Genomic DNA, 27586 nt, shown 5'->3' on the forward strand with positions numbered 1-27586 from the left:
TACAGCTGGCACTACATAGGTGGATGATAGCACCTACACCTGGCACTACATAGGTGGATGATAGCACCTACACCTGGCACTACATAGGCTGATGATAGCACCTACAGCTACTATTCCTTGATTTCCAGAGTTGTGACTGATCTCTTAAACCAAATGAATCATTGAAGAATGACTCAGCCGTGGCGTTGAATGCAGAAGTAACTATAAGCCCATTTTCAAATATGTCTGAACAAGCAGGTTAAACGCAGTGGGTTTCATGCTGAGGGATGGCTTGGACGCTTCAGCCACTGGGTCAATGCTAAACAGAGAGGGAACGAATCAGTAGTAAACAGAAATGAAAACCAGCACTGAACATCGATAGCCCTGTGCCGACCGCTAAACAGAATGAAACTCCCTTGGCCTCTGCAGACCGCTAAACAGACTGAAACTCCCTAAGCCTCTGCAGACCGCTAAACAGAATGAAACTCCCTTGGCCTCTCTAGACAGCTAAACAGAATGAAACTCCCTTGGCCTCTCTAGACAGCTAAACAGAATGAAACTCCCTTGGCCTCTCTAGACAGCTAAACAGAATGAAACTCCCTTGGCCTCTCTAGACAGCTAAACAGACTGAAACTCCCTTGGCCTCTGTAGACCGCTAAACAGAATGAAACTCCCTTGGCCTCTCTAGACAGCTAAAGGGGACGGGAATTGAACAATTGGAGAAAAAACTCCCTTGGTAGAAGTTTTGAAATGAGGCCTTTTGGTTTCTCTCCCTCTCACTCTTCGCAGCCCAAGAGAGCCTGGATGTGGTGTCCAGGATAACCCAGTACATGGCCGGGGCCAACGGAGCCCACCAGCTGCCCATCGCAGAGGCCATGCTTACCTACAAGCAGAAGAGGTGATACACTCACGCGCTCTCCCTCTCTGTCACACACACGCACAGACAGACAGACACGCACACACACATGCTTACACTCACACACACACACACACACACATACACATTTTTTGACTGTATCTTAAACAGAATATACTTCATTCATTACATTCATGTCATTTCTGGTAGCATTCTGTCTAAATGTTCTAGTTGTGTGTTCACTAGTGCTTTCATCTGTTTAGTTGTGTGTTCACTAGTGCTTTCATCTGTTTAGTTGTGTGTTCACTAGTGCTTTCATCTGTTTAGTTGTGTGTACACTAGTGCTTTCATCTGTTTAGTTGTGTGTTCACTAGTGCTTTCATCTGTTTAGTTGTGTGTACACTAGAGCTTTCATCTGTTTAGTTGTGTGTACACTAGAGCTTTCATCTGTTTAGTTGTGTGTTCACTAGTGCTTTCATCTGTTTAGTTGTGTGTTCACTAGTGCTTTCATCTGTTTAGTTGTGTGTTCACTAGTGCTTTCATCTGTTGTCACTCTGTTGTTTTATTGGAAGCACCCAGTTGTCCATGTTTCATAGTTGACATCATTGACATAATTAAACAGAGCAGTCAGTGCTGGCCTCGATTAGTTATAAGCAAAGATTACAGAGCATTGCAAAGCAGCACAGCAAGTGACCCAAATTACAAAGAGTGGTGCGTGATGTGTATTCATATTTTCCATGTCGTCTAGCCAATGCTGGGTGTGCTTGTTAGAATGGAACTTTTTTTTCCAACAGCCTAAAAACCTTTCTAAATTGAAACCCACTGGTCTGAAAAAAATCTATCTTCCTGTTGGATTCATTTGAGAGCACCTGACACAGAGGTGTGATAGCCGTGCTGTCAGATTTAACAGTCTCCCTCCTCTCACCTTGAAGAATTTTCAGACTTTGTGGGGGGGGGGGGGGGAAGAAAAGAGATTTCACTGGTGTCTGTGTATTTAATATCAGGTAGACCAGCGTTGGCTTTCTATTAAAGCTCTGTTCTGTTCTGTTCTGTTCCATTGCGTACTTCACGGAACATCTGTGCTGCCTTGCAGTGTTGTGTAATCTGTGGTCCCAAAGCTCCAGTCTCGTGTGCTGCCTTTAGAATGCTCAGGAGGGCGCTACACTCGTGCGTTTTACATATGGGGCAGGAGGCCATTTTGATTTTGGGGTCATATTCTACGGGATGCCTATTGATATGTGATATTTTCGTTTAAGCTAAACACATTTTAAGCCTTGGTCTGTTTTATGATTTTATGTTCTGTCAGAAAACATGACTAAGACCTAGAGACTGCCCTCCTCAGCATTCGTAGAAATGTTTCCAGGTTTTAACACAGGTGGAATTATCCTCTCGGTTCTTTGTCCTGTTTGTTTTTCAGGTGTACTGGATAAGACTGTTACTTGTTAAGGATACTTGTGTTTTAGCAATTGACGGCATTATTGCTTTTGAAGGTGACTGGTGCTTCTACAAAAAACTGTGTTCACATCCTCACAACAGGGACTCCATTTTCTCGGTCCAGTTGAGCTGAATGAACCCACTATCTTTATCTGGCGGTGAATTAATTGGCTCACAGCGTGGTACCCCAGCACAAAAACGTCCAAATTGTCCCGAGTGTACATCCAGAATATCAGTGAGACTTCCTGGTCACAAATACTAACTAATTGTAATATATATATGATACTAAGTGAAGACAAGTAGATAAATTGCAAGTTGCGGCACCCCTTCAGTATAACCTGCGAATTCAGGATAATGTTACACAGTAGTACATAGATTGTCGTATCACAGGATAAATTCAGACGATTGCTCCTCAATATAACAAAGTGGGTACCATTAGCATCCTCTCTCTGAACTGGGACAATGGTCAGAAATATATCATGTTGACCACAAACCCTATCAAAGTCATTGTTTGTCCATCACTGTTTGTGAATAACACTTCTTCCTTTCTTTCTTTTTGGTTGACTGTTTTTCTTTCCTTCTTTGTTTTTCTTCGCTCCCTTTAAAGGAAAAAGAGCTTTCATTTTGATTTTGCAGTAAGGTATTGTGGTCTCGTGGTCTGCTTGACTTTGTAGTGTAGTGTTGTGATCCTAGCCAATCAGCTGCTCTTGTGTGATCTGCTTGGTCCCTCCCTCCCTGAACTCAGTAGGCTTGAAACAGACACTTAAACCACACTCACCTCTCTCCACCAAGGCAGGACACATGATATTCTACTCAGTTTAGTGCAGCTAAAATGGGCCCTTCTGCCATGCATCAGTGGAATAATAATAATTTAATCTCCAACCACCCCTCAGTTTATTGCAGTTTATTTGTATGTGTACGTGCATGATAAGTTACAATCAAGAGTTCTGCATTAATGACTATTTTAACATTGTCATATTTATACTATTGAAGTGTAGAACTCCGTCAAGGCTGTGCTGTGTGGGTTGCGCTGTGGGTGCCTCGTGTGGTTTAAGGGTCTCGTTTGAAAATAAGAGGGTTCTGCTTCTCTTTTCCTCTTCCTTCTCTCTAGTTTTCCTTCTCTTGCCCTCCTTCCCCTCCTCCCGCCCCCGTTGGTATCAGGTGAACTGGCCGTAGACCAGTGGGTCGGGTCACACAGTCCGTGACAGGTTTAGCTCAAGAGGCGCTTTCAGAGCAATGCATATTCAGTACTGTTCACTGCATTATGTTTTGCATGGCCTGTGTCAATAGGTGTTATAGCACCATAACACCTATGATAAATGTCAGATAGCACATTGATGAACAGATTTTTTCATGCAGTATAGAGATAATAGCCATGAGAGTGCATACGTTATAAATGACAACATCACATCTAGACCTTAACATACATTAAACATGGTGTTCCTTCTTTAATCTTTATTCTATTTGTATTTCTGTCTTTTCTGACGTGATTGCAAGTCATATTGTGATTGCAGGCTCTCTCTGTCTTTCTCTCTCTCTCTCTCTCTCTCTCTCTCTCTTTCACTCTCTCTCTCTCTCTCTCTCTCTCTTTCTCGGTCTTTTGCTCTCTTATACACCACATACACACACATATACACTCAATATATTCTACAAAATGGTTAATGTCACAGGATAGTGTCCCTACCTCTCTCTTCCTTTATCTGTCTATATCTCTGTTATTTCTCTTTCTCTCGTTAGGGAGTAAACCTGCTGGTCCATGAGAGAGAAGAACAACATCTGTCTCAATGTGTATCTAGTCTTCCCTAGCAATAATAGCATACCGTTTTTTTTTTTAACAAATATGGCTAAAGTCGGTTAATTCAGTGTAGTTGTGTGCATAATGATAGTTTTGACATTCTAAGACACAAGTTGTTCTCTCTCCCTCTGTCTGTGCACTGCCTCCGGTAGATTGTCTCTCTTCTCTCTGTCCCGGTAAACCATTTCCTCTTTTGCTGCAGCTGAGGTCTTGATTGACTGGTGCTGCTTCTTCTTGGGCAGAATCATTGGTTGCCATGGTGCTGCGTGGCTACTGATATGCTGATGGCATGCATGCCGTGTTCCATGGCTTTGGTTGCAGCTGTGAAAGTGGTGGAAGGGTTAGGCTGTGGGGTAAGGGGTTCCAAACAAAACCTGGAAACCTGAGTACCAACCTGTTAAGATTATGTTTAAGTTTTTTATATATATATCGGTAAGTGAACGTGTTCCAGGTTTTATCTTTGGAATATGGGGTGAGGGTTAAAAGGTGTAGAGAAAAGGTTCCACTACATCAAAAGCTTTAGAATAAAATACACAACCCAAGCTTTTGTTGAGGTTAGATTTAAAGGGCACTCCATCATAGTAACATGTCATGCCATGGACTTTGCCTCATGGCATATTTACTCTGTTTGGCTGAAGGATCTTACTGTAGGATCCTGATATGCCCTCAACTGACTTGAATCATTTCGGAATGATGATCTAATACGAGTTACTCAGGTTTGGCTGTGTTTGCATGAAGGGTGTTTCATATGGCCATTGTCAGTGATTTTTCTTAAATGAAGAAATATCTTCAAACATGGCTGTGATTAATATTGAATATTGAAAACTACATGAATATCAGTATCAAATTGGCAAACTGTAGTTGTTTTGACCTTGCAGTAACATTGGTACCCAACAGTAACAGTTGTACCCATGTTTACATCACAATGGTCATCTCTATGAATAGATATGTTATAGATTAGCTATAACATATATGTGGCAGTAGGAACAACTACCACCATTTGGTTAGTCAGTATCAATGGTTGTGTGCTACAAATTAGTTATAGTATTTTATCAGTTCTCAAAGAGAAAACCTTTGACGGTTCCTCTGATAGGAATCAGTCTCTTTGTGAGATCAATGTAGAGATCTTATTTGTGACGAGAGCATTAAGAGAATGAGGCTTCAAAGATCTTTCAGCAGCCAGATATCTAGCCTCTGGCTGCAGGGCTCCTGAAGCGTCATTCTCCCCTGTGCATGAGCATGTATAGGCGTTTGATTAGTTTTGTCTGCCTCTTCTCCTCTCTGTAGCCCAGACGAAGACTCCTGTCAGAAATTCATTCCTTTCATCGGGGTGAGTTCGAGGAACCAACCACAAACCCAAACCATAAATCACTCCTAATCTGGGAATAATTAGAATGGAGGGGATGGGTGGTGTCTGTTTTAATTTGGCTAAAGAGATGCAAACTGTTTTTAACTGCTTGCAGATGGTAAAAGTTGGGATTGTGGAGCAGTCGTCTGCCACATCAGGTAAGAGCTGAAATGTCACTTTTCTCCAGTGATTAATTTGTCCTGTTGTGTTTTTCCATCTCACATAGGAAGTGTTCCAAGTTCCTCTCAATATATCCTTATGCCCTCTTCTCTATTTGTCCTCCACTCTCCTCCGCTCTTCTCTTTCTGTGTTTTCCCTTTTGCTCCCTCCCTCCCCCTCTCACTCCCTCCCCCCATCTCTCTCCTCCTGTAGGGGACTCTGATGATGCTGCTCCTGTGGGCTCCGCTCTCCTCTCCTCCACACCCCCACAGGTCTCCCCTGCCCTCAAAGAGGCATCCCCCACTCCCCCCTCATCACCGTCTGTCAACAGCTGCTTCTACAGGTAGGTACACACACACACACACACACACACACACACACACACACACACACATACACACAGTCACGGGACGTCAGGACTCGGAGATGGAAGTTCACAGAGTTCATTTGAAAACAGCCAGGGAACGGGGAAATGGGGAAACAAACAGGGAGAAAAGAAACACAAACTGGGCTAACGCTCAGAAGATAAATGTCCAAAGAACAAACAAAGGCAAACTAGATTGCCACGAAAAAAAACAGGAAATCAAACACGGGAGATTATCTAAACACGGAAAAGCCAGAGCGCAGGGGCTCGGAACAAGACAGGAGATAAACGGAAGACCTGGAAGTCAAAACACGGAAGACCTGGAAGTCAAAACACGGAGCGGGGACAATCTCGAGGAATAATCTCGAGGAATAATCTCGAGGAATAATCTCGGGGGACAATCTCGGGGGACGTAGTCAGGAACTGGTTGTTTTTCGGAGTGTAGTCCTTGTATCAACGAGGCCAGACCAAGGAATGAAGGGCATGAGGAGTTTATATAGTGGTGAAGGGAGTGGCAGGTGCAGGTAATCAGACAATCAGGGAATTGGGAAGATGACTGAGGCAGGTGTATCGAATCAGAAGGGGGCGTGGCAGGAGCAGAGCGTGGCTGGAGCAGGGCTCAGTGCTGGCGTGACACACACACACACCACACACATTTGCACTCCTACAGTACACTCTGCTCACTCCTCCTCACATCTCCGCTCTTCCCCTCCCCTCTCCCCCCTCCCATCCCATGTCTCTTCTCCCTTCCGCTGCAGTTCTCCAGGTGGTGGACAGTGGGAGCTGATGGGCCTGCAGGTGGACTACTGGGTGGCGCAGACGGAGCGCAAGCGTGAAGTGGAGAAGCGGGACTCCTCCTCCAAGAACACCCTCAAGTGCACCTTCCGCTCGCTGCAGGTCAGCAGACTGCCACTAGGTGGCGGCGACTGGGTTCCGCAGAACACCATGGCCATGACCGTAGTCACCCAGGAGAAGAACAAGAAAGGTGAGGATGGGAAGACAGTAGCATGATCCAGTGGCATGTTTATTCACACACACACACGCTCACGCTCACACACACAAACACACGCTCACACACACAGAAACACACACACACATACATACACGCACACACACACAAACAAACACTGCCATAGATGACTCATTATGAACTATTCTGTATTTACTACACTGTCACATCCATTCCTTGCCACAGAGTCAAATAATTAAATGGCAAAACGTATTTGAACCGCATAGGAGAGAATGATATGTTGTTTAGCAGACAAACCTACAGTGGTCTTCAAGCTGCCAGCAGTTACAGGCAGTACTTTTTCTGCTGTGTCATGTTTAGATGTTGATTGACATTATTTGTGTCCCAGTCATGTTCCTGCCAAAAAAGTCGCGAGACAAGGAGGTGGAGTCTAAGAGTCAGGTCATCGAGGGCATCAGCCGTCTAATTTGCACTGCCAAACAACAGCAGACCATGCTGAGAGGTGAGTGTCAATCAAACTGTCAGTACACAGCCACTCTTAAATCCGTTAATCAGTCAGTCCAGTCAGTCAATCACTCAACTATTTCAGATTTGCAGCGATCCGTTTCATTGTGCCAGTTATATCTGACATGATAGACATGAAGACACAGATGTATTGTATTGTGTCGTACACATGCCATTTGGTCCATTAACTTCTTGATCCACAGTACATTGTTTTTTTAATCTGTAACTAACCATAACTTAACTCTGATCTCAGCATTAGGGTTAAGCATGCACACAGTCCTGGGATGATGCTGCTGTTTAAGACTGATAGAAATTGTGTGTTTAAATTATTATTTCTTTCCATTTGTTTGAATTGTATTGATTTTTTTTTTATTGTATTTACATTGTATTGAATTGTATTGATGATAAAGTGATATGTGTATTGTTTCCAAGAGTTTCATACAAATAGCAATTTTATTATTTTATGATACGTCGTCACTAAACAAACGAATCAGTGCTCTCTACCAAAATGCCACATTTGACATTTCATTCCTCTTGTCATTGTCTGTTGGTCAGTTGGACTGGCCAAGAAGAAAAGGTTTCTTTTAAAGTGCTAGATATAATACAATAAACAGGACCACAAACAGCTCACTTAATCAACAAATGCATTCTTGTGAAGTGGCATTCTTTAAGTGCAAAGGCTATGTGAAGCAGCAGTTAGCTTTCCAACTTCGAAGTTTAAAAAGTCGTGCCCTTCTAGATATTGATCTCTACATTCAATTAAGGTCATGCCCTTTCAAAAAATGTGCGGTCCCCAGAAACCTTTCAGCCTGTTTTATTAGTGTCTTACTAAATGTTTAAAGCAGACTAGATTCTAAATGGCTGGCGATAATAACACATAGGGAAGTCTTTCGGACCTATGAGTGATCAGAATTTGATGGAGTTTTAACTTTTTAGTTTACTTTGTTAAGTGCCATATGTCAGGGCTAGCAATAATATTTAACCTGAAGTGCTGCTGATTCTCAGTTTGAAAGACATGCTGACTGAGTATAATCACTGACTTATGTAGTCATTTTAAATATTATATTGAAATAGTAGTTGCTTATACTTACTAACAGATATTTAAATGTGTTCATTGTTTTGTCTTTCATTTTGAAATTATATACATGCAATATTTAATTGGTTAACTAGTATGACCTAACGGTGTATCTCTCTCTCTCTCTCTCTCTCTCTCTCTCTCTCTCTCATGCTCTGTGTGTGTGTGTGTGTGTGTGTGTGTGTGTTCCTGCAGTTTTGATTGACGGAGTGGAGTGGAACGACGTCAAATTCTTCCAGCTTGCAGCGCAGTGGTCCTCCCATGTCAAACACTTTCCCCTTGCCATATTTGGACACTCCAAGGGCCCTTACTAGCCCCCCCCCCCCCCTAAAAGAAAACAGCACCTTCCCCCAACCCCCCCCCCCCCCCCCCCCCCCCCCAAATTTAACCCATCCCCATTGCACAAATACACACACACACTTACACACTAGGGACTATGGACGTCACAAACCCTACTTTCCAGGAGATCCAAGACCTTTTCCGTGTGCCAATACCATTTACCCATTCTCTACCCACCCACCCCCATGCCCCATCCAGCCCTGCACCCTGACATCTTAAATGAAGTATCCGTTTTCAGCATTTTGAGACTCTTTATCTCTTTATCTTTGTTTGTGTGAGGCTTTCTTTTTTTCTTTTTACCTGAAGGACTGCTTAAAACCAGGTTGGACCCAGAATGGTTTACCTCACCTGTTTTTTTTTTGTCTGTTTTTAAACACTCCCCCGCTGTTGTTTTCTTCAAGGAGAATGAACTGATGCCTACTGATCTTTTAAAAGAATTAATCCGACTAAAGAATGTGTCTTGGATTCTGTCAGTGCAGTTTAACAAAATGACAACTCTGTTTCAACGCCCGACATGATCTCCTCTAAAGATGTCCAAGAATGATGGGTTGAGAGAAAAGACAATTGGATGTAAGGAATGGTAACTTGTCCCCTTGTTGCCCCCAAGAATGCACACAGCCATCACACAGAACACAATCTGGATTAGTTGTTGTCAAACAAGTTTTCTTTTAGAAGAGGAATGAATTTGTTTGGCAACAGACACCGTAAAATATATCAACAGAAAACAGATCATGAATGATGTAGTGACCCTGTATTAATGGCTGAATGTGTCACCTTCTCCCTGTATCTCCCTATCTATCTCTGACACACAGGTTTCAGCTGTTGTATGGGTGACATCAGCATAACCTCACAGTGAATATCGAATGCATAGCTTCCCCTATATTCATCCTCTGTTTTTCTCTCTATCGCTGTCCACCCCTTATGTCTCTTGTTCTACCTGGATTCCCTCCCTCTGCTTCTCTCTCTCGTGTGCAGATCCAATTTGGTCTCTGTCACCATATCAGCCACCACAAGTCTTTATCCTGGCTTTCACTATGCATCTTTCTTTCTCTACCTTCACTCTCTCTCTCACTTTCACTTTCACTATCCCTCCGTCCCTAAATGCACTGATCCCACGCCACCACTCCTTGGCCCTACGGTGACCCCTGAGGTCACAGACGACCTGCACTCTAAAAGCTGCCACTGCTTTTGTTTTTAATTGTTGTTATTTTTATGAATTAACTTGTATCGTCTTCTTCTTGCCGCGCTCTTGTGTGAATGTATTATCAGAAGGTACCCAAAGCTTAAGCACTTTTTAAAAACTAAATCATGAGGATGTTCTCATTTTTTATGTGTGTTTGTGTGAACTTATTTTCTTTTTTTGTTTGTTTATTTGCTCCCCTTGTTAATGGTGCAGTTGAGCTTCTGACCTGTTACTCTCAGATCGCCAGACAGACAGACAAGACGCAGCTGTGCAGCCACTAACTTGTCAGCGCGTCGCTCAAAAGCCATAAAGCTGTCCCGTAGAGCTTCTAACATTGTAGCAGGATGATGATGACCGCAAGTTAAGAATCGCTTACTGTAGATTATAGTTCTGTCCTGTATGGGTAACAGTTTGCATTTACAATTAGTTACAAATCTGAACTACCACTACAACAGTGCTCATTGTGTTATTTATTTGTTTGTGTTGCTTTTAAAGATAATTTGTTTTCTATATTAAAATGTGCCTCAGCTGCCCTCCAATTGACCAAATGAAACGAAAATGCCCCCCCCCCCCCCCCCCCCCCCATCCCTATATGTAGAACAATGTATGTGAATGGTCTTTTAACCTAAGAGCAGCTCTCGTTTGTGGTCGACAGTATGTGAGTGTTACCCCTATGAGGACACAGGTTGTGATAACCTTTATGGTGTTGCTGTGTTGTAAGGTGATGAAATTCAGCCCAGTATATCCACTCAAGTAGTGATTAATGCAAAGAAAAAGTATTTGTGATGAGTTCAAGAGGTGTTATCAACCCACACACACACACACACACACTCTTCTTTGTTAAATTTGGTCTCTCTTGCGTTGTCGTGGGTTCTTTTCAGACCCAGTTTAGCTGCCTTAAATCAAGGCAGTTCTGCAAACTGGAATATGCCATTAAAAAAAAAAAAAAAAAAAGCCCCCATCAGTTGAGATTGTGGGATGACTGTTTTGAGAAGTTTCGACTGAGTTGAATAAATATGTCTTCACCTCTACATGTTTTTAAGGTTTGGATATCCATCATAGTGTTTTCATTCTCTCCTGTTCAGTTCAACAGTGCATTGCAAGGTTATGTGTTTGTTTTGGTGTTCGGTTGCAGAGGGGTTGAAGGATCCCCTTATATAAATATGTATTTGTAAAAAATAATAAAATGAAAACGAGACTACCACTGTAATCCCTGTACAGGGAGTAATAAAACTAGACACACTAAAAATATCTTGTCGAGTCATTATTGACCTCTTTCTGTATATTCATATTGTGGTCACCCCTGTCCATGTCGTTGTTTTGATTCCAGAGATACATCATGACGAAAACATGTCGATGTAAACGGTCTGTTGACTCTCAGTTCAACTAGCAAGGAACGTGTGGAGATATGTTTATTAATGTAGACTTTTACATATTTCACATTTTATTAAATTAAAAACGTAAAAACCTAACATAACATGTTTCCAGCAACAACAAAATAATCCTCTCGTAGGTTTATTCTGTTTTCTTTCTTTCCTGCACACGTTAGGTGTGTGGTGTCCAGTGTGCAGTCTATATGTTAACCTATGTAGTTACGTCAAAAGTACAGGGACGGGGGTCAGCTGGCTTGATGATGTCACAGGCGGAGGAAGAGGATCTCATCGGAGCAGGAAGCGAATGGCTGCACGACTCCAGAGAAACGCAACCAAGTCCCTTTCACGTTTCGGAATTTTTGTCTAGCCAACATGTAATTAAATAGACACCAGGGCTAAACGTTAGTGGGCAGGAATGTATCTTACATTTGCGTAAACGCATCGGATGTCAGCTGTCGTACAGATTTCTGTAACTTAGAAGCGGAGTAGCCAGCAGGCACACCATAGTTTCCAAACAGAACCGAGGGGCCAAGATGAAGGAGGTAATGGGTTGTGGCATGAGATCGTCTGTGGGGTTCCTGTCCCGGAGAAACATCACCGGGCACCATCTAATGAAGGAGGAATTCCAGCGACGTAGGCTGGGTGGTTGCACCAGCCTGTTCAAAAAGGACCTGCTGGGCCATTTTGGATGCGTGAACGCTATAGAGTTCTCAAACAATGGAGGAGACTGGCTTGTGTCCGGTACGTTTGGCATGTCTACCGTTTGTAGGCAACCCGATGTGTTAATGTTGATGAACTTAACGTTAGCCACATTCAGGTACACTTGACGTCTCTGTGAAGCGATATAATTACAGCTCTTCTTGCTCTGGCCATAATAAGTAGCTAACAGTAGTTGGCAAAATTGCAACTTGTTTGTTGTGACAGACGTACAACGAGTGGTCACTATGCACAGGCCATCCCACTAGTATGCCTATGTTGCTGCTGGGGTTTATGAAGGCAAATGCATTGTAAAATTGTGAGCACTGTAAATCGAAAACATGCCACGCTGATCAGACATTTGACAAGCTGATAGCTAGCGCTAACGTTTGAAACCTTCACCACGCAGTTGTTAGCGTCTCGAGAGATCGTCCAATCATAGTTGGAGAGTAGCCATTGCGTCTTAATCCAACTGTCGGTGTATTGTGTGCTCTCAAGTGAGATAATAGTTTGATGAAATACGAATGGTGTCTGATGCAATTAAACTCTTTGAAAAGATCGGATTACCGTTCCACGAAGTATCGATTGAATTGCCCACACTAGTTCCCAACCTTAGGCCACTTCCTATTTAGATTATAGAGGAGCAGTCAAACAAGGTTGGCCATATTGGCGATCTTGAGCTCTGTAACAGAAGTATACTCTCTAGAAAGCGCTCTATATAGATCTGCTGTTGGATTTTGGATCCCGACCATTATCGAAACGTACTGCAAGCTAAGGTTCAGCTGTCAAGTGCTAAAATCTAGGCACTTAGCTTAAGTTTATGATTCGGCCCTTATGTTATAGTTTGTCGCTAATTTCAACACACTACATTTTTTTAGGCCCTCTGAGGGCATTTTGTGTCAGGAGTAGGTCTGTGTGCATATTGATGGTTGAAATGTTTTTAGTGGGAATGTAGCCCAACTCAATGGCCTCAAGGAAACAAACTAATGCAATTTGTCGTGATAATCAAATCGTTGTAGAGAATTAGGTCAGGTACCCCTGGAGCAGTGAAACGTAGCCTATTGTATACAGTCCCCCCTTAAATCAGGAGCAGCAGGGTGCTATAGCCTTAGAAGACCTGAACGAACAATGTAATCACCTGAAGGACGGTTTACATGTTTAGTTGTTTAGACTAGTCAGGGGTTCTTGGTTGAACTGAGCTTCACTAAACTGTAATCACATGGGATGTAATCCCTGATGTCCATCAGGGTACATAAAGCCCATAATAAACCGGCTAGGTCTGTATGGCATTGCATCTTTGGACACAGCATTGCAAAGCTACTGACAATTGACACTTGTGAATACAACCCACACGCCAATAGACACTGAGGTAAATCAGATCAGAGATAAAATCAGGAAGGCCTACATTTACTGTCCCAGCCTGTAACCTTGAAGTGGACCAGAGATGTGGCACAAAGGCCCACCCAAATCCCACCTCCCATGTGGTGCTGCGTGAATGCATTTACTGTTTCATTTGCACTACACATTTCTGGAGTGGTGCGTTGAGCTTCTGGTCAGTGCAAGATGGGAGTGTTCCACTCAGGTGATCTCTGTGTCTTATCCCTTCTTTTCCCTTTGTGTTTTGGGGAGCATTGGGGTCGATGGGGGTCTAATAGTTCCGTTTTGAGTTGTTGCATTAGTTCGTAGTTGTTTCGGTAGTTGCTATCACCGATATAGAATGTTTCCAGGCAATGAGGTATTGAATGGTTTCTAAAAGTCAAAGTCTCTCTCTTGCCACCCTCGTTGTGTCTCTCAGGTGGAGATGACCGCAGGGTGCTGCTGTGGGACATGGAGAAGTCCATCCACTCCCGGGCCAAGCCGATTAAACTGAAGGGAGAGCACCTGTCCAACATCTTCTGCCTGGCGTTCGACAGCACCAACAAGAAGGTGTTCTCTGGAGGTAAGGGCCCAGAGCAGCATCCGTGTGTGGACATGAAAGAGGGGTCAACTTTGGAGCTCAGCAAAGAGGAATCTGGACTGTCGTGTTTCTGAAAAATGATATCTCACCTTCCCTTTACCCTGTTCTTCAATAATCAGCTCATTAGATCAGCTTGTGACTAGCACAACCCGTCATAAATGAGGGTCGGATTTCGTCTAGAATCAGTTGTGATGTGAATTACTGCGATGAGAAATTTACCACCAGCACATTATCAGTTTTATGTTGATGTGCCAAAGGCAATGTGAAAAGGCTCCCTTCTTCCTTTCTCTACCTCTCCTTATCTTTCATCTAATGCTATCTCCTCTAACTAGCACTTTGATTGCTTATTTGATGTAGTATTTATTGTTACACTAGGTCTCTTGCTTGTAGCTTGATTGTTTTCTCCTTTGTACGTCGCTTTAGATAAAAGCGTCTGCTAAATGACTAAGTGTAAATGTGCTAAATGCAAATGTATGTCCACTCTCCTCTGGAGCGACAAGGTGGGCAGAACTTTTCCTTTGATCAACATAATTTGATCTCAGTTTTTTTTTTTAGTTCCTAATCAATTTGAAAAAAAGAAAGCTTTTAAAGTACGTATTTAAAGTATGTACAGCTACTCGCATATACCCTGTCTTGTGTTAAAGTTCACAGACTGAAAACGCTGACCGGTAGATCCCGTCATGGCTTTGATTTAGATTGGGCTCAAGAAAGAAAGACAGAAAGAAAGGCGGTTCTCTGTCTACCTGTGTTGCTCCCCAGGTCAAGGATAACTGACCCAATTTGATGACTTCATCTCTGCACGGAGACTGAAGGGTCTGCAAACTGATTGTTTTTTCCTCTTCTATTCTCTCTCCCCCCCCCCCCCCCCCCCCCCCCCCCTCCAAACTCCTAGGGAATGATGAGCAGGTGATCCTCCACGATGTGGAGAGGTGAGTTGAGAGTTATTCAGTTATCTGTATTCATCTTGTTGAACATAAACGCTGGGGAACGCTGTCTTTTACTGTTTACTGAAAAAATGTCCAGTAAGTAAGAAAATAAGTAAATATCTGAGAAAACCTACACCTGTCTGGTATGTTACTGACAGTACATTTGGGGTATTTATTGTGTCTTGATGCTACACTGATGTGGTGATTAACCTACCTGATTCATCCTCTCCATCCCACACCAGGGGCGAGACCCTCAACGTGTTCCTCCACGACGACGCAGTGTACGGCTTGTCTGTCAGCCCCGTGAACGACAACGTGTTCGCCAGCTCCGCAGACGACGGCCGAGTCCTCATCTGGGACACTCGAGAGCCCCCACACGGAGGTACTCACAGCGTCAACTTCCTCCCAGTCTCTAGGTTTACATGACATTAATGTTACGCAACACCCCATCACAACCTTTGCCGAGACGCCATTTTCAGCCACATCGTACCTTTGACCCATTCGATTTTGCCGCCATCTCCTGCATTTATTCTAACACGCTCTCGTAAGGGTTCTGTTTAAAGTAACACTATGCAACAATTTGACACTTTTTGAGGTATGGTTTTATAGGCAACTAGTTATCTGACCATCCTCAAATTCATTGTTAGCATATGGTCATGTGAAGGACAGATAAACACCTGTGTCTTTCCACCTAGCCATCCAGGATATACCCTATATAGTTCTGTGTTCCGGGCTAGAACACCCTACAAAAATGGAAGAAAAGCTTTCGCAGTATGACATTTCCAGCTATACTGCAGAAAGACACCAGTTAGTGTGTTGGCAAGCTTCTATCAGCGTTAACTGGGCTGCTGGTGGTGTTTGCAAGGTTTTTGCATAGCTTTTAGGTAGTTAGCTTGCAAGTTTTGGAACAGAACTCCTTATTGCTGCTTTAACGAACATAATACCAATGTCAGTCACCAGCTTTCCTTATGATCCACAACAGTCCCTGTAAGCCTTTAACTAATTGGTTTAAACTGAACAAGAAAATGGCAAAATATGTAAGTAAATAGGAATTGGTTGTGGTTACAAATAAAAACACATTTGAAATAGTGTTTGCAACACATGTGTGTACATGTGTTGCAAGCTGAAAGGAAACAACACAGAACATGCTGTGTCTGATCTGTTCTAGAGTTTCTGGCTGATATCCCATGTGACTGAGTGCTAAACTTTGTTGTGTGTTCCAGAACCCTTCTGTCTGGCAAGCTACACCTCAGCGTTCCACAGCGTGATGTTCAACCCTGCGGAACCTCGGCTGCTGGCCACAGCCAACTCCAAAGAGGGAGTGGGGCTCTGGGATATCCGCAAGCCACGCAGGTGAGAAGACACACACACACATACACTTACCCCTACACACACACTTGTGCATAAACAAACATAAATATACAAAGACACACACATATTATAGATGATGGTGTAATTCCGCATCACTCTTACTCAGAACAGCACAATGTATACACATTAATACACATGCAAATCTAACTGGCAAGAGTTTATTTTTGAATGACCTGAATTCACGCACACATGACTTCAGAAAACAGTAATACAACCCAAAAAGGACACATACTACACATCCAGTCTGGATAGTCAGACTATAGATTTCCAACAAGACTGTTGTATTTATTAGTCGGGGGTTTAAAAGGGATTTTTACTCCCTGGAATGGCACCTTTTATAGATCTCTCCATTTTAGTATCTGATCAATATGTGAACCATTGTTTTAATCATGGGATAACAACTACAGCTAGTGTTTATTTTTGACTGTTCTGGAATGGGAAACTGTGAAATCTATGAATGGCCACTCTGAAACTGACTGTAACTGACTAAACTAAAAAGATACAGTGATTGTACCACAAAATAATTTTGTCATCTCCGAGAGGTGGGAACAGAACTTCTCATTAAAAGGTTAAAAGGTTCTATGGCTTAAGAAAAGATTAAGTATACCATCTGCAGGCATCTCCTCTAGAAACCTGCCATTCTGCCAAAGTCCTTTTAAAAAATGTAACTAGCTGGAGCTGGTGCGGTTTCCTTAGTAGTCACCAGATGGCGCCAGTGTCAAAGAAAAAGGCTGTAGACACCAACAAGCGCGCATGGCCTTATGTGTGATTCAGGTTTTAAAATGAATCAACCAATAGATGATGCAATATGTCTCAATGGCATCAGTCATACGATTACAAATGCGCTTTTTCTATTTCTCAGTGATTCATTCAGTAATTGAACAGAAAAAAAAAAAAGCCTTTAACATTTCTCACTGAGTGTTGCAAAGAAGGTTCTCATGGGAAATGTTTCATTTTGCACCACAGGAAATTGTTCAAACAATAAACATTAATAGTATGTGTCATTAACAAGCTATTACAAGTTCAGGTTTAAGTTGAGTATTATTTCTCTCGATTGTTTGTGCCTTCTTTTCAGCACAAGTGTCTAATGTTTTCCATTCAGGGGTTTATTCTGGTTCTCATGTTTCAGCACAGGGAGCCTGTGTCAGAGAAAACTATCTTTGTCCAACCATCTAAATTAGTGCAATGTTACGTTTACTACATACACTCACCGGCCACTTTAGGTAGGTACACCTTGCTAGGACCTGGGTTGGACCCCTTTTGCCTTCAGAACTGCCTTAATTCTTCGTGGCATAGATTCAACAAGGCGCTAGAAGCATTCCTCAGAGATTTTGATCCCTTTTGACATGATGACATCATCATCACACAGTTGCTGCAGATTTGGCTGCACATCCATGATCTGAATCTCCTGTTCCGCCTCATCCCAAAAGGTGCTCTATTGGATTGAGATCTGGTGATTGTGGGGGCCACTGCATGACAGTGAACTTATTGTCCTGTTCAAGAAACCAGTTTGAGATGATTTGAGCTTTGTGACATGGCGTGTTATTCTGCCATCAAAAGATGGGTACACTGTGGTCATAAAGGGATGGACATGGTCAGCAACAATACTCAGGTAGGCTGTGGCGTTTAAACGATGCTCAGTTGGTACTAAGGGGCCTAAAGTGTGCCAAGAAAATATCCCCCACACCATTACACCACCACCACCAGCCTGAACCGTTGATACAAGGCAGGATGGATCCATGCTTTCATGTTGTTCACAACAAATTCTGACCCTACTGTCTGATTGTCGCAGCAGAAATCGAGACTCATCAGACCAGGCACCATTTTTCCAATCTTCTATTTTCACCCAGAGAAGAGCCGCTCACTGGATATTGTTTCTTTTTCGGACCATTCTCTGTGAATCCTAGAGATGGTTGTGCGTGAAGGTCCCAGTAGATCAGCAGTTTCTGAAATACTCAGAGCAGCCAGTCTGGCACCAACAACCATGCCACATTCAAAGTCACTTAAATCACCTTTGGTATGCATTGACAAAACGTAAACTGGTGTGTGTATGTATATGTTTATGTATATGTATATGTTTTTTTATATATATACTATTCTGCTAAATTAGTAAATGTGCTGTGCATGTTAAATCAGAAGTTGGCTACTGTAGTTTTCATCTTTTGCCAGTAACTCAACCCATCCCTTTTATGTCTTTTTGGGACTCTCTCTCTCTCTCTGTAGTTCTCTGTTGCGGTATGGCGGGAGCCTGTCTCTGCAGAGTGCCATGAGTGTGCGCTTCAACAGCACGGGCACTCAGCTGCTGGCGCTGCGCAGGCGTCTGCCCCCGGTGCTGTACGAGCTGCACTCGCGCCTGCCCAGCGTCCAGTTCGACAACCAGGGCTACTTCAACTCCTGCACCATGAAGAGCTGCTGCTTCGCCGGGGACAGAGACCAGGTGAGGGGATAAAGATGCAGATCAAACACACACACACACACACACACACACACACGCTCGCACTCGCTCGCGCACAAACACATACTTACATAGCCTCAGGTACACATTAAACAATATTGTATTTGAATGAATTCATTGGTCAACCTAATTCATATTGTCAAACATATGCATGCTCACTCACAGTAATGAACCATAGCAGAAGCACTTAATTCCAAAATGGTGTAAGGTAAATGTAAATATTTGACTGTTAACTATGTAACTAACATGCACACACAGATTTACACACTGTGCAGGTACCCACAGGCACAATGGTTCATTATTAATTGTATTAATACATTTCTTTCAAATGTGTAGCTCAAAATGTATTACGTCAAGGTAGGAAATGATGAAAACAGACTATTAGGAATTTACACACTCAGGCCAAAATAAGCTGAGCATTTCAGCAGCAGGATATTTTTACACCTTTAAATAAAGCGCTCATTTCTCTCACTGACAAATACCCACACAGATATGCACACAGGCACAGACTCACCCACACACAATCTTCCACCGACAACAAGATGTTCTTCGTTGTTGAAGGATGCCGACACCAGTTTAAAATGACATGCTCTCAATCTCATCCTCTTCCTCTAAATGTATTAATTCATTCATTCTCCAGTCTTTGTCTTCATACACAACACTCAGACACAATCAGCGCCCCCCCACTCACTGACAATCCATCCTCTCACCAAACTTTGTCTTCATACGCAACACTCAGACACACTTAGACTGTCAATTTCTCTCCCTTTGATTGTTTCATACGCACACGCGCACGCACGCACACACACACACACAGACATACACACACAGACATACACACACACACAGGCACACACACACACATCTGCATACATTAAGACGTACACTCGGCCTCTGTCTCACATTCACATGGATAAAAGCTGTTCCGCAGACATGAGCTCATCCTGGAGACATGCTTGTTGGTACAGCTGAATTCTGGGTAATTTACTTCCTGTGGTGGCCTCCACAAAACCAGAGAATTTGAAAACTCCCCAAGGACAGAGAGAGCACAAATAAACAGTCAGAGAAGGAGAGGAGGAAAGAGGGAGGGGAGAGGAGAGGGGGAGGCTGGTTCAAGTGGAAGGTGAAACTAAAGGGAGTGTCGGGGGAGTGAACGAATGAGCGGGAGGTCAGGGGTGAATGGACCCCCTTGGTTCTGCGTCTGTGAAATGAGGTTTTGTGAATAAGTGTGTTTGTGTGTCTCGTTGTTGGTATCTGCATATGTGAGTGTGTGTTTTGTGAGGCATTCTTTAAGTGTATATGTGTGTTCACACCCTCACAGACATAACCATAAAAGTGAGTGGAATTTGTGTGCGAGTTGGGGAGTTACGATTGTGTTTGTTTGCTCATCCAGGGGTTTAAGTGTATGTGTGTATCTTGATGTGCGTTAAGGATGTTTTACAATTTTGTGTGTGTGTGTGTGTGTGTGTGTGTGTGTGTGTGTGTGTGTGTGTGTGTGTGTGTGTGTGTGTGTGTGTGTGTGTGTGTGTGTGGCGCACTGTGAGGGTGGCAAACTGTGAGGGTGGGCTCATTATGTGGTAACTTCTGTTCTGTAGTGGGTGGTAGAGCCATGCCTCTGGGGGGAGGGAACCAGTGAGAGTATCCAGGTGTAGCCAAGGCACGCTATGACATCACAACACTCAAGGTTGTTATGGTTGCCTGGCAACATGAGGTAAACAGCTCAGATTTCTGACCTGGGTCACAGCGACACCAGCCCTTAATTTCTGCATTTATGCTTCGTGTCATCCTTCAACAGACAACTGGAAAGTACAGCCCTGTGTGTGTGTGTGTGTGTGAGTGTGTGTGTGTGTGTGTGTGTGTGTGTGTGTGTGTGTGTGTGTGCTGGTGAGAAGAGATGAATATGGACATGACTCGGAGAGAGAGGCTGTGTGTGTGTGTGCGTGTGCGCCAGTAGACACATTCATGTGTCTGATCCTGAGCTCACCCGCTGAACCCATGGCCTGTTGTTCATTCAAATCTGATGACCACTCATTCACACAGTGCACTTTCAGCTGATTAAGAACCCAGTGTCGGCCCTCTGCGTAGCCGTCTCCTGCTTCCTCTGCAATTACTAAGGTGTTTACAACCTTCACACATTAGTGCCCTGAACTGCACTGGAAGCATTAGCATTTACAGCTAGCAACAGGATCAGACTGAGGGTCATCTATTTAAGGCTATAAATGTGGAGTAGTTAACATGGCAGTACTGCATTTGCCAGTGTGAATGAACCACTAGCTAGCTAGGACCACCAGTAAACCACTTGCTAGCTAGCTAGCTAGCTAGCTAGCCAGGACAATTGTGATGTGACATTTATTCATTTAGCAGTAAATTGTGATTGTGAATAGCTAGGCTTGTGATGAAATAAAAATGCTAAGCTAATAGCTGATAAGGTGTGATATTAGACCCGCAGTGTGCTCAGGGAGGTAGAGAGTGGCCAGTGCAGACACGTCCTATCAGAGTTCATCAGAAGCACTCCTGTGTGCACTTGCAGAGAAGCGCTGAGTCAGCTAATGTCAGCTCCACTGGCTCAAGGATGCATGTCTCAACAGAACGGACTTGCTACCCGGAAGGAACTTGCGTGTGTGTTGGGAGGTGGGGGCGTGAGAGAGTGTCTGAAGGAATAACAGGTTGAAGGGAGGAGAGTGTGTATAATGGAAGTGGAGAGGGAGTGTGTGTGTGTTTCTCTCTCTCTCTGTGTGTGTGTGTGTGTGTGTGTGTGTGTGCGTGCGCGTGTGCGTGTGCGCACCAGCGGCTTCATTAGCCAAATGAGCAGCCCAGTAGAAGCTTTAACAGCCTCTCTCTGGAAGAAAGCAAGACAGCCTCGCCTCGCCTCTCGATCAGACTAAAACACCGCCCCAAGCGAGCGCAGTCTTACCAGCAGTCTTACCAGCAGTATTACCAGCCGTCTTACCAGCCGTCTTACCAGCAGTCTTACCAGCGCCACTTACATGAGGCCTACATGTCTATCCTCACTGTTTCACCTTCATATTCTTGTGTTTAATATCTGCAGTTTGTTATGCACTGGTTGGGGGTGGGGGGTTGATGTAATGTGTCCAGGAATGGGGACTATGGATTGCTTTGTTCCTTTGAAGGCCTGCCATTATTAATGGTTGGTCATGTGATTGTGTTTTGCAGTACATCTTGTCTGGATCTGATGACTTCAACCTCTACATGTGGAAAATCCCTAAAGAGCCTGAAGCAGGTCAGATATGTGCTGTGTCTGTCTGTGTGTGTGTGTGTGTGTGTGTCTGCACTTGACATGAAATATGCTGTTCCATTCACACACATTTCCCAGGAGTGTGAAAATGTCTGGTAACCATATTTTTTGCTTACATATGTGCATAATTTTTTATCGTACTTCTTTGTGTATTTTTCTTGGATGAGGGAAAGAGTGGATTTGTGTCTCGTATGTGTGAGATAGAGAGAGAAAGACAATGAGTTAGTGTGTGTGTGTGTGTGTGTGTGTGTGTGTGTGTGTGAGACTGACTGTAATCCAAGCCCTCTTGTCTGGTTGTGATCAGGAGGTCCAGGTCGTGTGGTGAACGGGGCCTTTATGGTTCTCAAAGGTCATCGCTCCATTGTCAACCAGGTTCGCTTCAACCCTCACACCTACATGATCTGCTCCTCCGGGGTCGAGAAGGTCATCAAGGTCAGTATCCTGTCAATCAAAGACATTTCTAAACAAACTACAAATGGATAGTACTTGGACATCTAATGTTGAAAGGAGGCGTATTATATGTTACTGTTAATTAGAGCTGTGAAAAATAACGCGTTAACCCGTTATGATTTAAATTTCAGGATTAATGCGTTAATTTTTTTAACGCATTTAACTCATGCGCAGAACGAGCTTCCAATATACCCACAATTCCACTCAATCTGCACTAGTCGCCGTTTCTAATGCAGTCAGACGGCAGCTGCTATCCAAACAAACAAACAACATGGATAATTATGATGAACCTGAGGACTTTCTGGATGGGAAGTTCGTGTTCCAAAAAAATAAAGATGGAACATTCAATAAAACCAAAGTGATATGTACACTCTGCGGAAAGACGTTATCGTTTCACCGTAGCAAATGCGTTGGTCGGCGAGGGGAGTTCAAGTGGAATGCGCCAAACCACCCTCACTTAACAACGTAGGCCCCTGAGTAAATCTGCCTGTGACAAGTTGACTAGCACTGTTGCCAAATGAATTGCAAAAAGCTGTAGACCGATTAATATTGTTGAGGACGAGGGGTTCACCGAAGTTTTGCGAGCATCAAAGCACCGCAAAGACGCAAAATAATGACAAAAATCCACGAGCTGTAAGAAGCTGAAAAGAAAAAAAAGGAAAATGACTTGGCTGCTACGAAACATGTGGCGCTGACAGGGGATCACTGGACCTCTGTGAGTAACGATAACTACCTGGGTGTAACTGCACATCTAATCACCAACGAATGGAAGTTAAAGTCGTTTACACTAACGTGCATGAAAACAGAAGAACGCCACTTTGCAGAGGCATACTGTGCAGAATAGTTCCAAACTGTTGCAAGCAATTGGGCAATTGAAGACAAAACGACCACTAGGGCCTTTAGAGGCATTAGATTGTGTCATGGTATGGTTAATGGTTGTTTGACAAAAAAGAGAAACATTTTTAACCATCCTATAAAAACAATGGCTAAGAAGCCCAAATAATTTCTGTTTGATTTAAAAAGAAAAGAAAAATGTTTTATTCAACCATACAATGGCTAAGAAGCCGAATTCTGTTTAGGATGAAGATTATATTAATGTTCCATATGGAATAGCAAAGATGACTGCTAAAGAACTGCTGAGATGCAGCACCATTGTTTTTTTTTTTTTTATGAAAAATAAGAAAACATGTTAAATGTATATATCCGTCTTTTGTCATAAATCTTTTTGTTCTCACAAAATATACAGAGAAAATTGGTAATATGTGATTTAATCATGATTAATCCACAGAAACCTGTGATTAATCTGATTACATTTTTTAATCATTTCACAGCCCTACTGTTAATATATAATATCAGGAATATTACTTTCTTAGTGTCACCAAAGGGTAACTGTGTGGGTGGATAGTCCTTGGTTTCCATAAAGCTCCTCGACACGACAGTGTTCACTGTTAATGGTTCTATACAAGTAAAATACAATTGATATCTTTTAGCAGGCTCAGCTTAGCTTGTGCGGGGAAGTCTATCAGTTGGTGTCTGTCTGTGCGTGCGTGTGTGTGTGTGTGTGTGTGTGTGTGTGTGTGTGTGTGTGTGTGTGTGTGTGTGTGTGTGTGTGTGTGTGTGTGTGTGTGTGTGTGTGTGTGTGTGTGTGTGTGTGTGTGTGTATGGGGACCTTGAGGGGGTAATTGTGACACTTCACTTCAGTGTGTCATCACACATCTCCCTCATATGGGCTCACCACAAAGGCTGTCCTCAGTGTTGGCCTGAGAGAAGGATTACATGACCACCTCCACAGGAAGCTGAAGTTTATTGCTAAACATTCTCTCAAATTACCACGAATTCCAGATGCTTCACTGCAGCTAACACAAGTTCATTGCACAGTTTCCAGACAAAGTCTTTACACCTCTGATGATTTAACATGCCGTGTGTGTGTGTGTGTGTGTGTGTGTGTGTGTGTGTGTGTGTGTGTGTGTGTGTGTGTGTGTGTGTGTGTGTGTGTGTGTGAATAACAGCTCAGACAGCCATCTCTGACACACCTCTGAGTGTGTGATTGAGGTCAGCTTTCAGTCAGAGAGTAATGAGTTGTCTTCTTCATTCCTTGCACACACACACACACACACTTGACACACTCGCTCAGCACACTCACTCTCACTCATCAGAGGACATGCCTCTGCTCGCTCAGAGAGAAATTTGTGCATTAATGATTTCTCTCAGCCAGATGTTCAGTGGAACTCTTCAGTGGAAATCAGTGGCTGAAGTGATTCCGTGATTAGGCTCTAGGCTCTCAAGTGTGTTTTTTCCGCTCCTTGCAATGAGGGACTGAAACTAGTTCCACTGGCACTTCAAAAATACTATTAGTTCTTGTGTCCCACACATGCAGTCTACATCATACCTGTCATCTCCTACAAGGAAATGTTTGCTTTGCATCCTGTCAGGGCTTTGGCAGGCTTGTTTTGAGTAGATTTTGTACAGGGTGGTTTCTGTGCAAACAGGGGAGCCCCCTTGAAGTCAAATTACACACCATGAGTGGAGTTCAGTTCAGTGAGATGCTTTCTGTTATGGTTTGTGAAATTGGCACACAGATTGCCCTTTCGCTCCTCATATTACTGACGCGTTCTCTGCCATTCTAAGTACCCGTCCTCACATCTCTCCATCTCCTTTCCTTCTTTCTTTATCTGTCTGTCTCCCTTTACTTTTCTACCCTCATTCTCTTTTCATACCTCTACCCACCTCTCACTCTCTCTGTCCTGTCTCTGTCTCTCCCCCCCCCACTGTTTCTCTTTGTCTGTCCCCCCCTGTCTCTCCCCCTCTCTGTCTGTCTGTCTGTCTGTCTTTCCATCTCTTTTTCTCCCCCTCTCTTTTCCTTCTCTCCTCCCCCACCCCCACTTTCTCTCTCCCCCCATTCTCTCCCCCCCCCCCCCCCCCCCCCATTCTCTCACCCCCTCTCTTTTCTCTCTCTCTCCCTCTCAGGCGTGGAGTCCGTACCAGCAGCCCGACAGTCTTGGGGACCTGGAGGGCCTCGTGGAGGACAAGTCTCGGAGCCTGTACACGCACGAGGAGTACATCAGCCTGGTGCTGAACAGCGGCAGCGGCCTGTCGCACGACTACGTCAGCCAGTCCATCCAGGAGGACCCGCGCATGATGGCCTTCTTCGACTCGCTGGTGCGCCGTGAAATCGAGGGCTGGAGCTCTGACTCGGACAGCGACCTGAGCGAGGGCGCCATCCTGCAGCTGCACGCTAGGGGGCGCCGTTCTACACGCTCTACTGCTGCTGCCTCTGCTGTAGCAGCAGCTGCTGCTGCTTCTACACCGAGTGCCGCTAGAGAGGTTGGTGTGATGCACGCAGACCCCTCGTCAGGCATTGTTGCTGTCGTTGCCAATGACGACGGTCCCCCCAGCAACTCTGAGAACTCGTCCTCGTCATCACTGGCTGGCCCAGAGCTGTCGGAGGAGGAGGATGAGGAGGATGAGGGGGAGCAGGCGGAGGTGGAAGTCGAGGGGCTCTCCCGCAGGCAGCGAGGGGTCCGACGGCGGCAGTCGGCCTTCATGCTGGACCTGGTCAACGAAGACTCGGACTCGAGCGGCTTCTGGTTCAACCCGGTACCGCGGCCCCGCTCGCCCAGCCCCCCGCTGGACCGCTCCAGCCTCTCCAGCCAATCGCGCTCGGCCTCAGAGTCAGACTCCTCTTCCTCCTCGTCGAGCCCTTCGTCCTCCTCCAGCAGCGAGGGCGAGGAGGAGGAGGAGCAGCAGCAGCGGCGCTCAAACACGCGGCAGTGCAACGCAGCGAGGAGGAGGGTCCGCAGTCGCATGCACCTGCCCAGCCGCGACGCAGAGGACCGGCCGGCGACTGCGCAGGACCTTTGTTCCACGCTTGACCCCTGCAGCTACCCCAAGATCACCATTGAAGACGCCAGCTCCTCTTCCTCATCCTCAGGCGGGACGGGTTGCGCCAACACCGAAAAGAAGCCCCGGGGACGCAAGAGCCGGCGCCACCACCGTCTCCGCGACGACGACAGCCCAGTCCAGACGCCGGGTAACCGTCCAGAGACGAGGCTCGGTGGACGGGTGTCATCCAGGAGCCCCTCCCCTACGGACAGCGACCTACGGTGTGTGTCGCGAGCAGGAGAGAGGGATGACAAGAAACGAGAGAGCGAGGGTGGAAAGAGAGAAAGAGCAGGTAAGAAGGATTTCACTACATCTCACGTGGACTTTTTGGGCTCACAAGAACCCACAAGGAATTCCGAGGATCCCCATCAGAATCTTCCCGGAATTTCTGGCACAGCAGAAGAGCTAGACGATGACCCAACAGACTCTAAGACCCGGGAAGCAACCGGAACATCGAGGGTGAGCAAACGGACTCGCCAGGGTTCAGAACTTCGCCCTGAGGGATCATCACTAGGGTCAGCAGAGGGGTCAGATGAGGGGGCACCCTCAGAAAAGAAGCTGAAGACATAAGGGAGTCTCGGCTTCATATCATTTCAGACTGGTTCTGTTTTTGTAATTCTTAAGTGTTTTTTTTGGGGGGGGGGGGGGGGGGGGGGGGGGTGGATGGGGCTGGCAGGGTTTGTACAATCTATGCGTGTGTGCGTGTGAGTGAATGCTAAGTTTCATTCGTTCCTTTGAAGGATGTCCATTGACACTGCTGGACTTTTTTGTTTTGGACACTAAAAGCAGACCTAACCTGAGAACTGGTAACCACAGCTGCCAACGGTGAAACAAAGCTCTTGCCAATTCTGTCATTCACGTTTTTCTCGTTTACTCATCTCTCGTTTACTGTCTCTTCTGCCCCGTCCCCTGAAGTGGTCATCCACTCAGCTTTGGAAATTGTGGTCCTCTGGCCTGTGGTAAAACCACGCAGAAAATCTTATAAATTTAAGATAAATAAGTTAAATAACCGGCAAAAAAAAAAGAAATACTTTTATTATTTGTGCATTTGCTAATAATTTAGGTTGGTGAGAAATATGTGTGAGGTACATTTTTTTTTTTTTCATTAGTTTGTTTTGGTTTTTATTTGTACAGAAAAAAAACTGCCATCACCTCTTGACAGAAGAATAATGCTAAACAGCTTTGGTTTGCCTGTTTGGACTTAAAGCCTACTG

At 44.4% G+C, this 27586-nt stretch overlaps 2 protein-coding genes across 8 annotated transcripts in view; both read left to right on the forward strand.

Annotated features, from left to right (window-relative positions):
- Positions 1-8799, forward strand: part of pacs2 (phosphofurin acidic cluster sorting protein 2) — a 55405-nt gene extending 46606 nt beyond the window's left edge. For 5 of the 7 annotated variants that reach the window (XM_031580421.2, XM_031580420.2, XM_012817111.3 and 2 more), the window contains 8 exons: positions 769-877; positions 2877-2909; positions 5352-5394; positions 5528-5570; positions 5785-5914; positions 6694-6920; positions 7294-7407; positions 8680-8799. In XM_031580421.2, the coding sequence (XP_031436281.1) occupies positions 769-877; positions 2877-2909; positions 5352-5394; positions 5528-5570; positions 5785-5914; positions 6694-6920; positions 7294-7407; positions 8680-8798 (818 nt within the window). In that variant the 3' untranslated portion in view covers position 8799. The remainder of the gene's footprint in view (positions 1-768; positions 878-2876; positions 2910-5351; positions 5395-5527; positions 5571-5784; positions 5915-6693; positions 6921-7293; positions 7408-8679) is intronic. The other 2 variants (XM_031580422.2, XM_031580423.2) reach the window with 1 other exon arrangement.
- Positions 8800-11625: 2826 nt separating this feature from the next.
- On the forward strand, positions 11626-27023 carry dcaf5 (ddb1 and cul4 associated factor 5). Its single transcript, XM_012817120.2, has 9 exons — positions 11626-12120; positions 13871-14014; positions 14925-14961; positions 15201-15340; positions 16182-16311; positions 18553-18766; positions 21959-22025; positions 22345-22472; positions 25458-27023. The coding sequence occupies exons 1-9, from the start codon at positions 11913-11915 to the stop codon at positions 26940-26942; spliced, it is 2553 nt and encodes an 850-aa protein (XP_012672574.1). The 5' UTR covers positions 11626-11912; the 3' UTR covers positions 26943-27023.
- Positions 27024-27586: the final 563 nt, after the last annotated feature.

The sequence above is a fragment of the Clupea harengus genome, chromosome 14 (genome assembly GCF_900700415.2).
Source record: "Clupea harengus chromosome 14, Ch_v2.0.2, whole genome shotgun sequence".
NCBI classification, from domain to species: domain Eukaryota; kingdom Metazoa; phylum Chordata; class Actinopteri; order Clupeiformes; family Clupeidae; genus Clupea; species Clupea harengus.